At 48.1% G+C, this 12,586-nt stretch overlaps 1 protein-coding gene across 3 annotated transcripts in view; it reads right to left on the bottom strand.

Annotated features, from left to right (window-relative positions):
- Nucleotides 1-12,586, bottom strand: part of AMOTL1 (angiomotin like 1) — a 167,423-nt gene that overhangs the window by 132,696 nt on the left and 22,141 nt on the right. For all 3 annotated transcript variants that reach the window (XM_047751812.1, XM_047751811.1, XM_047751814.1), the window contains one exon: nt 2,288-2,338. In XM_047751812.1, the coding sequence (XP_047607768.1) occupies nt 2,288-2,338 (51 nt within the window). The remainder of the gene's footprint in view (nt 1-2,287; nt 2,339-12,586) is intronic.

Genomic DNA, 12,586 nt, shown 5'->3' with positions numbered 1-12,586 from the left:
TGTAGGAGGCATCGTTCCCTCTGTGTGTCTACGAAAAGCACCCAAAAGTATCAAGATTCTTTCCAAGGGAGAAATGCTAGCTCCCTCTTTGGCCCAAATAGCTTGGAAACAAGAGTGAGCTGCTCTGTCGGGAAGAGAATAACCCTTTGCACCAAGACCCCATACACCCAAACAGCATGGTGTAATAATAATAAATACCCGGAAGCTTTGGGCCTCTTTTGACTTAGGGTCTCAGGAGGCTGGAACTGGATGACACCTTAGAGGTCACCTGGCACAACCCCAGCTTTTTTTTTTTTTTTTTGTCTTTTGTCTTTTTAGGACTGCACCGCGGCATAGGCATATGGAAGTTCCCAGGCTAGGGGTCCGATTGGAGCTGTAGCCACTGGCCAACGCCAGAGCCACAGCAACGCCAGACCCAAGCCATGTCTGCAACCTACACCACAGCTCATGGCAACGCCAGATCCTCAACCCACTGAATGAGCCCAGGGATGGAACCCGCAACCTCATGGTTCCTAGTCAGATTCCTTTCCACTGCACCACAACGGGAACTCCAAATCCCAGCTTTTCAAAGATGAGAAACTAGACTGGTTAACATCTCTACTAAGAAAACTAAAGTAGGGAGAACCCTGGTCTCGAAGTCTGACTTGTATTTTACATTCTCAATCATCCTGTCGTCCCAGAGCCCAGGAGGGAAACCCACGATTCCTATAACACTCTCACCTTCTCATGAGAAACTGGAAGAGAAAAAAGGTTGCTTTTTGATTTCCTCCTGCTCATCTGCAGGGCTCCCCCTACTGATCAGAGCCCAGCTGGGCAGTCCGGTCTCTTAGACCCCGGGGTAGAGATGGAATGGAAAGCAGGTCAGCCGCCGGGGCCTTTCTGGTACATAAATCATTGTATGAATGCAAACAATTAGGTAGTTATACGGGTGGTTTCTCAGGGCAAGCAATGCTCATTCTGCCATGGCTTATGCTTTGTCTATAATTCAAGAGGACCAAACAGCTTCTGTCACACCTCGGAGCACCAGTGCCACTCTCATTAATGCACAATTAAACACGCACGGAGCAGATCATCAAGAACGGTCCTCTTAATAAGTCACTTCATGCACAGCTACGGTTTAGATGTCATTTTCATTTCATAAAAGGACTCACCCTGGCATACCTTTAAAAGCTAGTTTTGCTCATGCATTTAATTTATGATGCCATTTCCAGAGATGCCAGTGCTTTACAACTTGTCAGAAACATATCTTCTGAATAAAATGAGGTCCTCTTCCCTACCTCAGAAGGGTCCTCCTTGAACTAGACCTATTTTGAGTGTCTGGCTCCTAGAAATGCATGGAGGTCACTGCGATAGAATTGTGCTTCCTTCAGGTGCCACAGGACTTGCTGAGGACACACAGCCCAGGAGGAGGGGGTTGACCAGTCACAAGGTACCCAAGGCTGAGAGCCTTACTGTGGATAAACATTTTTAAACAGCTGTCATTTCATGGAAGGAAGGCAAGATGTTCAAGCTGGTGATAAAAGAACAGCAAGGACAGACTTGACAGCCCAGATTGTCAGCAGCTTAACTAAACCCAGAGAGTGAGAAAAATAAACAAAAACCACCAACCGCTAAGCCACCAAGTGAGACTGGGTGGCAGGAAGACTTAGAGGGATCCTGACAATGCAGATTTCTTCCTCTTCACACAAGGAAGCCTGTCTCTGACCAGAGTGTCACCGTTCACCCACCACAAATCTACACTTAGAATGACAGGCAGAGGAGGATGAAATGCGCTATTCCCAGACACCTGAAGCTGAAATCTGGGAAGAACGCAGTTCCTAGGTCCTGACATGTTAATTACTAGACAGTTTTTTTGGCCCAGGACTCCATTCAATTCAGGTTAAGGACTAATCCACACGATGCCCTTCTTGTGCCAGGAACTGGCTAGGCAGAGCCAGCCCCGCCGGGGTCCTTCCAGGCAGGATGAGTCCCGCTGTTCTGAGGCCCCAGATGGGAAGTTTGCTGTGCCTCGCTCCTCAGAGCAGCAACACAGACCCGGACACACACACACACACACACACACACACACACACGGAAAAGCTGACACTTTCCCTACCACCCCCAAAGCACACGCGCCAGGAAATGGCCAGTTCTCACAGAGAAGGGAACATGCAGCTGGGGAAGTGTCCCCTGGCCTTTTCTCTCAGTCCCTCCTGCTGATCCAGCCCTAGGCATACCCCTCCCCCCCACGACTCGCGGTTCTCAGACGGAACGCCGCCGAGAAGAAAAGGCAAAAGGGCAGACTTACCTAACTCCTCCGGGCTGTAGGGCGCAGGGGAGGCTTCCACAAACTCACTGTCTGGAGAAAGAAGAAAAGCACAAAACAAAAATAGAATCGCAACCATTCAGGGCGAATCGACTAAGCATCAATTACCGCGCAGGTCCCTTAGAAAAGCGCGGGTTTCTCTGTCCCAGAGACCAGGATCGGTGGACCCGGCGCCACACGGGGTTCCGGACGCCCAATCCACTGGGGATAAGGTTATTGTCAAAGAAACTTGGCGGGGGTAGGGGGACAATTCGGCCCGGGGATTGAGAGTCTTCCGGGCGCTGGCAGATGCGCGCCAACTTTCCGTGGGTGAGACCCGGCAGATCCCCTGGCCGGGAGCGCTGGGCGGCGACCTCATCCTCAGCCCTCAGCCCTCATCCTGACTAGCGCATCGCAACATCTGCCGCTGCCGCCCCGGCGCCCAGAAGCCCCAAAGTTTCCCTGCGGGTCCGGGAGGCCCGAAGGCGCGCGGAAGCAGCGGCAGCGGCGGCAGCGAGCTCCTGGCGCCCACCCGGCAGAGCGCCCCGCGCGCATCCCCGCCGCCCGTTGCTAGGCGACCGCAGCCGTCACGCTGGGCAGCGGCGCGCGCGCTGCCTCCCAACTCCGGGTTGGAGGGTGTCTACCCCACCCCCAACCCCCTTGACCATGTATTACAAATCAGAGCATAACCAATTTTAAAACGATTCCTGTTTTTTTGGTATTATGTCTGCTCTACTCCAAGGCTTGGGAAATCGTTTTGTTGTTTTGTTTTTGGGGGGGGGGGGTTGTTGTTGTTGTTTTCTGTGCTTTTCATGGGAGATGCCGGATTTTCAGAGCTTGACTATTTCTCGCCGCAAGGGAGGAGAAGCTTCCAGTATCTCCAACCCTCTCCTTGTTTTTGAACCCGAATTCTAACTCCACTCCAACAGCATTATTTCCTCCTCTTAAGAGACCACGTGGTTCGAGCAGGGAAAGCAATAAATATATCTCCGTTTCACAGGTAGGGAAACCGAGACTCGGAAGTTAAGCAACTTATGGATGACTGTGCTCTGTGATTGTGTGTGTGTGTGTGTGTGTGTGTGTTGTGTGCGTGCGTGCGCGCGCGCGAGCCCCTTGGGAAGGTGGATGGGATGGGGGGTGGAACAGAGTCGTGCTCTTTCTATTATAAAAAGAGCTGAGCGATTTCAAATACAGAATGTAGAGACAGAAGTTAGGGTCTGAAAGTCCAAGTTGTAGATCCTGAAGAAATTCGCGTCAGATTGCGGAAATCTGCCTCTCTGGGTCAGTGACCAGAATACCTTGGGCTGTGCACCAGCTGTTTTCCACCAGGACTGCCTGACTGCTCACCTGGGAGGGCCCTGGGCTTTGGGGATGTGCTGTAGAGAGATGCTGGGAGGAGGCCAGAGGAAGGAAGGTGCAAATATGGAAAATGGTTGTCTCTTCTCTGTTCCTGTCCTTGGAGATGGATTAGCCAGAAAGTCAACAGTCTGGGCAAAGTCCTGGGAGGCTTCTCTAAACTCAGACTAACCAGATCACCAGCTGCAGCAGCCTGAGGGCCTCCAGGATCTGTGCCAAGGCGCCCTCATTCTGTAAACACTCAGCCATCTTTGGGTTTTCCAGCTTCAGCTTTTTGTTTTACGAATTACCATGGAGGACAGAAAGAAGCCACTTTAGCCAAAGTGCTCATGGAGAAATGGAGACCAGGCTGAGGCTGTCCTTCCCCATTGAAGTAGCTATTCTCAAGCTGCCTAGCCTATCTCTCTATCCTCTTCTTTTGTCCCCACTCCTGGCAATCTGAACTCTCAACTCCAAGAAGCAAATGTGCTAGGATGAATGTGTGCCCGTCTCCTAGAAGCCTCCATTTGCCTGCAGGAATTCATGGTTCATCACAATCCCCAATGTCCCCAGCCTCTTCTCTGAGTGTTTCTTCCAATTTCTTACTCTGACGGAACCCTGGCGCTCCTTGAAAATAACCAACCCCCTTGCCCACCACCCCTACTCATGGCAACCAGCTCTAGACCTTTGTGTTAGTCTAGCTCATTCCTTGAAGCTATTAGCATCTGGATCACTGTCACTCTCCCCAATACGATTCCCATAATTCTTATTTCTGAGTCTATCGAATGGAGTCTTCTCATAGTCTTGTCTCTCAGCTCTTCAACATCCACTCCCTGCTCTCTTAGGGACATCATCTGTAATCTCAACACCAAGCATCCCAATCTCCAACCACCACCTCCTACCTTTCCAACTTTTTCTTTGTTATCTTAACCCAAGGTCTCATTGATCCCAACAGCTCCTATAGTCTACTTATCTCCTGACCTTTTCTCTGTTCCTTACTCTCCTCTTAAGCGTCCTTCTTCCTTTAACCAGCTTAGTTTCTATGTTTATTATCATCATTTCTCCTTTATATACACCTTCAAATCCATCTCTTTCTCTTTCTCGCTCTCTCTCTTAAGTCCTTGGAAAAACTACAACCCTGGTAAAATCTGATTCTTCATTTTCCCTCTGCCAGCACTCAGTTAAACATGAGTGGAGAAGCAAGCCATCATGCTGACTGCTCTTCTTTTCGATTTGTGACCACCGACCTCAAGGGCGCATTAGTGAAGTCTAGCAATCTCCCTCCAGCTGCCAGGTTTACTTACTCTCTTGCTCTTCTGTTACTGGGGATAAACTGTCTGTTCTTCACTTAAAGCCAACTCCTCCCTTGTGGATCAGATCGTGTGCCCTCCCACATGGCTTTTCCCCCTTGTTACCTAAATTAATGTTTTCCTCTGTTCTAGATCATTCCAGAACAGAGTATGCAAACATGCGACTATGTTTCTATCTTTAAGAAGAAATCCTTCCCAACTCCACCTCTCTCTCCACTTACCAGTCTCAAGTCTCAGCTTTAGTTTACATCAAAATTCAGCAAAGAATTCTTTATACTCGTTGTTCCCAAGTCTTTCTTTTGCTTTTAAAGGTAAACAGGCGGGGGTTCCTGTTGTGGCTCAGTGGTTAACGAATCCGACTAGGAACCATGAGGTTGCAGGTTCGATCCCTGGCCTTGCTCAGTGGGTTAAGGATCCGGCGTTGCCCTGAGCTGTGGTGTAGGTTGCAGATGCGGCTTGGATCTCGTGTTGCTGTGGCTCTGGTGTAGGCCGGCGGCTACAGCTCTGATTGGACCCCTAGCCTGGGAACCTCCATATGCCACGGGAGCAGCCCAAGAAATGGCAAAAAGACAAAAAAATAAAATAAAATAAAGGTAAACAGGCTTTTAGCGCACCACTCTTCCAAAGTAGTTCTTGCCAAGGTCAAGACTGGCCTTAACATTGCCAAATTCCAATGGTCAGTTCTTGGTCGGAATAGGAGATTTTGACCCCTGATCCCATGCCTGGGCGAGCTCAGCTGGACGGTCTGCAAGACCAGTCTTCTCCATTTCCCCCATCGTACTGGGAGCAACTGGGCTTTATGTTCCAAGAAAGACAGTCTACAGAGTGCTTTGGTCTAGGCCGGACCTTGGTTCTAATACCAGCTCCACTATGAACTAGTATAATTTCTCCTACCCTTGGTTTTCTATGAGGATGGAGAGAATCATCATACCTAACTCAGAAGGGAGTGGCGAGAGTACAATAAACTAAAGCATTGAGAGCCTGTAGAAAAGAGACGATTACATTGTGAAAATCAAGGAAGTAATAGCTAGTTATTAGATGGCGTGCTCCTTTACAGATGAGAAAATGGGCTCTTTTCTCTCCTTTAACCACTTGGAGTTACTGAAAGAAATCACTAATTGCAGATTATGCATCAAATTAAGGGCAATGTACAACTGTCCCATTTTTAGTTTGCTTTCTAAGAGTTGGCTTGAAAGTTGGTTATGTGTCCTCTGGCCCAGGAACACCCACAGGCTGCAGGCATGGTCAAAAAAAAAAAGGGTTTCTGTGAAGCTGGGACCTGGCACTCCTATAGGAAGACTATTCTAAATATTCTACCAGGTTCTGGAGTCTGCCAACTTTTTCTTTCTCATGATGGACTTTAATTTGTTCCTATAGATGGATGACATATAAGCCAAGGCTTTCTTTGTAGCACTATAGTTAAGTTTCTTCATCAGCTGAAGATCAATAAGAAAATATTTGTCTCATTTCAATATTTGTTGTTGACAGTTTTTTCTAAAATATATGATTCCAATTTTCTATCTTAGAAGGCAGAGCAGAGCAAGCCATAATGTTCTCTGTTAATCAAACAGCGTTTATGGAGAACTTACCATGGAGAAATGAGGAATGGCCCTCCCCCACACCCCACCCCACAGAGAAAGCTTGGGCTTGCTGGACCGCTGTCCCAGGAGGAGAGTGGTCTTCCTGCTGCCATGGCCCCTGAAGACAGGGAGGGAGTCTCTGATCTTATTTCTGGGGCAGCATTTATTACACAGTGGGACATGTGGGGAGAAAGCAGCCAGGAGGAAATATTTCTGGGGCTCAGGATGAACTATTTCTAGGACTTTGGTTTTCCATGGAAACACAGTCCACAAAGGGCTGATGTCTAATCGTGAGGTGAACAGACTTTTGGGAGTGCACCTGGGAACTCACCCCTTGCTTTAAAATGTCTTCATATATAGAAAGCTAATAATAAGGTATTAATAAATATTAATAGTTTTATTGAATATATTATGTATAATTTGAAATGTTTTTACTTAATTTTTATTAGCTAAGCAAAAAATATATATCCAAGGTGAAGGAAGAAACATTTAGAACCGAGGCGTATAAACTGAGCAACAGAGGCGCCCTTTCCCATCCTATCCCAGTCTCATCCCCAAACCGCAGCGCCAGCCACAGCTTCTTGTGTGTCCTGGTAGAGGGGATCTTTTAGGCCTATTCAAACATGTATGTAAATTTTTTAAACAAGTTGAATTCATATTATGACCCCAATTAAAGACAATACAGTTCTCAATGAAATTTTGCTCCAACCCCAATCATCAATTCAGGTGTGACTATTTTCTGCTTAGTGGGGCAAGAAGGTATATTTTATTTTATTTTATTTATTTTTTATTTATTTATTTTTTTGTCTTTTTGCCATTTCTTGGGCCACTCTCGTGGCATATGGAGGTTCCCAGGCTAGGGGTCCAATCAGAGCTGTAGCCGCCGGCCTACGCCAGAGCCACAGCAACGCAGGATCCGAGCCACATCTGCAACCTACACCACAGCTCAGGGCAACGCCGGATCCTTAGCCCACTGAGCAAGGCCAGGGATCGAACCCGCAACCTCAGGGTTCCTAGTCGGATTCGTTAACCACTGCGCCACGACGGGAACTCCAAGAAGGTATATTTTAAAAATCATAGGAAAAGGGTTTTCTCAACTCTTAGGAAACAGTAAAATCTTGAACAAAATCGAGGCACTTAAAGGGTTATACTCCAATTAGCTGGACAACTCACTTAATCAGAACTCATTCTTCCCTAAATGAAGCACGGTCATAGGCAACGCTGAATGCATAACTCTAGAATCAAAGGAATTCTTAGATCCATGTCGGGAGCGAAAAGCACACTCTGGATGCTCTTGGGGGTGGCTAGAAGAGGTGTTCTTAGCATCACACCCATCGCTGATATCCCGCTTAGTGTGCCTGGACTGTGACTATAGGGGCCAGGACCATGCCCCCCGGGAGTCTGGTGACACCATCAGCCCCTGACTGGCTTCTACTGCAGCAGCGGCAGGACCTTGCTTGACTGCAGGTTCTTTTTTGAGGAAAGATAGCAGAGAACGCTGCCTATGTGGGCTGATTGGGCTCTGGGGCCTCCCAGGGGCTACACAACCCCTTGGTCAGTAGAGGAGAAGAGATGGGGTCTCCCTCAGATGCGGCCTCTTCCCCCAAAAGATGGGCAAGGGCTAAATGCCACATGGGGAGAAGGTTTTTTTCAGTGAAGGTGTGTTATCTCTTCTCTTTGCAAGAAAAAGATGCACAGACGCCGTAACAAGTTAGAATGGTAGCTGGAAGCCACTAGGACCTGTGCCCAGCCTTCCCAACCCCAACCCTTGGGAGGTCACCAATTTCAAGCATGAAAGACAGAAAGAAATAGGCTGAGCTCTCCCTCTGCCTCCCTCTCCTCCTTGCTATTGCCCTTTGCTCATCTTCTCTGCAGGTAGCCTTCTGTCTCTCTGCTCATTAACAGCAGAGCTGCTCGGAGAAGCAGTCCTTGCCCCTCCTCCCCTCCTTGCCCCCGGGGGGCATAAGCGGGTCTGATTCAGGAGGGAAAAGCAGGGCCGTGTCTGCCTGAGCACGGCCAACTCTCTCTGTTATCCTGTCTCTTATTGCATCGTCTTAGGACAAGCCAACTGAGGACAGCAGGAAAAATATGCATCCACCCATATACCCATATGGGCTCATCAAAGTACATCTTACACTTAATTGGTCGCAGCATTAGCGAACTGGCCCAAAGAACAGCTCTCCTTCCATTGGGGTTTAATATTCTTTTCTTTGGCACAACCCCACTTTTTAAAAAAAATAATCCTTAATGAAAGGAAGAAAGAAAACACAGTTGCTTTGTTTCCCTTAAATGAAAATCAAGCCTCGGATGACTTCTGTAAGTGTTTGATAACTTCCAGAAGACATAAATGAGCTCCCTAGGAAGAGTAATTCACAGTATCTCATCTGAAAAAAATCATTATTCTTAGCAGAAACAATACAAGCCAAGGGATGATATGATATTAAGTCTGACAGGAAGCCGAGGATTCATTTTGGTAAAAATGCTAAATATGTTCTCTGAAAAATTCAAATAACCAATGCAATAGACGCTATTAATAAAAGCAAGGTGTTTTGTGGAATGTATAAACCACTTGGATCCATCCATCCCCAGCCTCCCACCCGGATTCCTGGTCCCAGCTATGGAATAGAGATGAAGATTTAAAAGATTTCTCACCCAGCATCATATCAAAGGAAGTAAACTCTGGCTGAGCCAAGAAGACACTAGAAGGAGTATGTGGCCATGAATCCGAATAAAGATGCATTCCAAAAATACACAAAGACAAAGTCCCTGCAGAGGAAAATCATACACTTCCAGCTCACACTCAGTGGGATCTATTGAGTGAAATCAGACAAAATACCCTGTGTGAAGATTAAGGGCAAAAACATTTGCTGCCCCTGAAATCTATGACTAAACCATTAAAAGAGAAATCCCTAGGATGCATATGAGCTTCTGCTGAGATGCAGAGACCATTCTGATCTCCCACTTTTGATCCCAGCATCCTGGACAGAGGCCTGAAAAAAACAGTCCAGTTGGGCTACAGCAGAGCCTCTCTTTCACATTAAAATGGCTTTTCCAAGAAGCCAAGGCCTTGGCAGGCAGCATAGTGTAGGTGCTGGAAGGAGAAGCAGAGACCTGAGTGCTAGCTCTGGTTTTGCCACTATTCTTTGCTAAGTCTCCAAACCCCCCTGGCCTGAGGTCTCCTCTGTAAAATGAAAAGACCTTTAGGAAACTTACTAAAACAAATGCCATGAGGAGACCATGGACAACAGATTCCGTCGTGTTAATCGTCTTTTTACCACATTACGTGCAAGAGAAATAGACACAAAGGATCAAGCGTCACAGAAAGCTGGAGATGTCCTTTAAAACGGACAGAGAAGGGAAATGAACAGAGCAGAGCTCTGGGAATCAAGACTGGCAGAGGAATGTGACCTCTGCGGGCATTTGCTACGTGAACTTGGCTTAGGTCTTGTGCCTTCCCAAGCCTCAGTTTCCTCATCTGCAAAATGGGCATGATAATAACTACTTGAAGAGATGTCAATGAGGATTTGGATAAAATGAAATAATGTGCATAGCACTGCTTGGCACCCAGATCACTCTCAGAAAAAGTTCCTTCCTTCTTTCTTGACATGTTCAAACTCTCCCGGACCTTAAGACGCACCAGGAGGGAAATCCAATCCTTCCCGTTTTTATAACCAGAGTGAGAACAGCACCCCTGAGTCTCTAAGTGCACCTGGCCTCTCCTGCCGGGTTCTGTTCCCCACACTTCCTGCCTCTCCTCTAATGAGGAGCTTAAGCAGGTTGGGTCCCCTGGGAAGAGTGAATGGCAGCCGGATTCCCAAACAGCTGAGCGAGCACATCTATAACAGGAAGAAGAAGTGTTTTATAGATGCACGGAGAAAGGCTATGGGGGCCCCCTGCATCAAATCCCCACACGTCTGATGTGGCAGCTGGCAAACGAAAGGAGCAGCTGGACGAGCTGACACTGCCCAGTCAGAAATGCTTTGTGTGTCAGGCACTGCATATGATTTCATTTGGAAAATGTGTTGCAGGCCTTTAAAATCAGTTTGCAAAACCACTGGCCCAGGTCCTCCAGGATATTTAAGGAGTGTCAGAAGCCAAAGTGGCAGAGGGACTTTCCAGCAGAAACTCTGTATCACCCCCAGACATCTTGGGTCCTCCCTAGCTGGTTCCCTGGAGGCTGACCCACCCTCGTGGCTGCCCGAGATGCTCTGAGGATAGCACAAAGGCAGATGTTGCATGGATCTGGCCCTACCTCAAGGCCGCTGACTCACCAGGATGACTGAGCCTCCCTGGCAGATCATGCCGTTCTCAGAGGACTCTGTGAAGCCAAGAATAAAACTTCAAGGCCCAGATACTTCCAGAACTTTCCCTGGTACCTCACTAGAAATGTAAGCCCCATTAGTTCACAGTGGACCTCTGAGATGGAGGAGCTGGGACTAGCCGGTGCTGGAGAGGAAGGACATGGGGCCGGGGACGGAGGAAAGATGCTGGGAAGCAGGTGCTTCAAGGCCTTGGAAGACCATCCACGCATTGTGACAGCACTGTTGGTTTTCTGGCCCTGCTCAGAGCTAGTGCTCTTCTCCACCGGGCCAATGAAATAAGCAGCAATAATAATAATAAAAATAATCCAGAACCGGGCCACTAGATCCTTTAACGGAGAAGGCAGAGCAGGGGGTGTTGGAGGGTGAATTGTGGGGCAAGAGCATGGCGGGGCTTGGTGTTAGGCAGACCTCGTTTCAAATCCCCCCTCTGCCACTGACCTTGAGCAAGTTTCTCAGCCTCTTCAGGCTCAGTTTTTTTCACTCATAAAAGGAGAATAAGGGAGTTCCCATCATGGCTCAGCGGTTACGACTAGGATCCTTGAGGATGTGGGTTCGATCCCTGGCCTTGCTCAGTGGGTTAAGGATCCGGCGTTGCCTTGAGCCGTGGTGTAGATGGCAGACGCGGCTCAGATCTGGGGTTACTGTGGCTCTGGCGTAGGCCGGCAGCTACAGCTCCAATTAGACCCCGAGCCTGAGAACCTCCATGTGCTGCAGGTGAAGCCCTAAAAAGCAATAAAATAAAATAGAAAAAAAGGTTGTTGTGAGAATGAATGGTGAGCCTCTATATCGATACAAAAAAAAGGCTTAGCATAATGTCCCTGTAGTGTATCTACCTAATAAATACTTCCAAATTTTTGTTGTAATTCATTCGTTTCTGGCCTGAGTTTCACATAATGAGGCTCCCACTTTGTTTCTGAGAGTGTTTCCTCATTTCAACATTTCACCACGTTCCCGTTTTGTCTCCCTCCCTAGTCCTCTTAGGACCTGTGCCCTTCCCCTGAGCCCTATCCCAGGCCTCTAAGAGCTCCCCTAAAGCCAACTGCTCATAAGGACGTTCACATTTCAGCCACATCGATGCCTTGTGACCGAACCTCACCCACAAACGGCCACACTGCTATACTCTGTCGCTGACACCTCCATTTGTCCATTGTCACAGACTGATTGTCTGAGTTGGGGCCAGATATCATGGTAACTGTTGCCTGCCCAAGCTAAGCTTTCTCATCAGCCCCAGAAGCGCTTCACTTACCCAAGAACAGAGTCTCCCCATCAGGCAGGTCCAGACCCAGGTCTGGTTCCCCTTCCTACGAGCCAGCTGTACCCTCAAAGACTGTAGATACGTGCCATGGTGAGCTCGAGGAGGTGTGCCGGCAGTGTGTGGAACTGGTCCAAAGAGGCAGCTTCTAGCCACCTCTTTGCCATAGCGATCCCTAAGGCTTCTTTTCATTTAAAATTCTATGATGGATGATTCTATTGCCTAGGTTACAAAAAAGGACCAGCAGACAAACCATACCTACTTAATTCTCTCCTCTGCATTCCAGCTTTGGTGGCCAAGCCTGGGGTCACTGAATGAAATGCTATAGGTGTGCCGAAAGCAAGGGGAAGGGATGGTGCTGGAGGCTGTTGTGCAACCAGTTGGGTTGCCACAGTCAGAAAAGGTTCTTTGTGAAGGCAGAAATATGCAAAGCATGTGGTCCTGGCCATCATCCATTCATTCACCGAGCCACCCAACCAGTCAGCCACGAAATAGCCACCAAG

The sequence above is a fragment of the Phacochoerus africanus genome, chromosome 11, assembly GCF_016906955.1.
Source record: "Phacochoerus africanus isolate WHEZ1 chromosome 11, ROS_Pafr_v1, whole genome shotgun sequence".
Lineage (NCBI taxonomy): Eukaryota > Metazoa > Chordata > Mammalia > Artiodactyla > Suidae > Phacochoerus > Phacochoerus africanus.
This window is presented reverse-complemented; position numbering and strand designations above follow the sequence as displayed.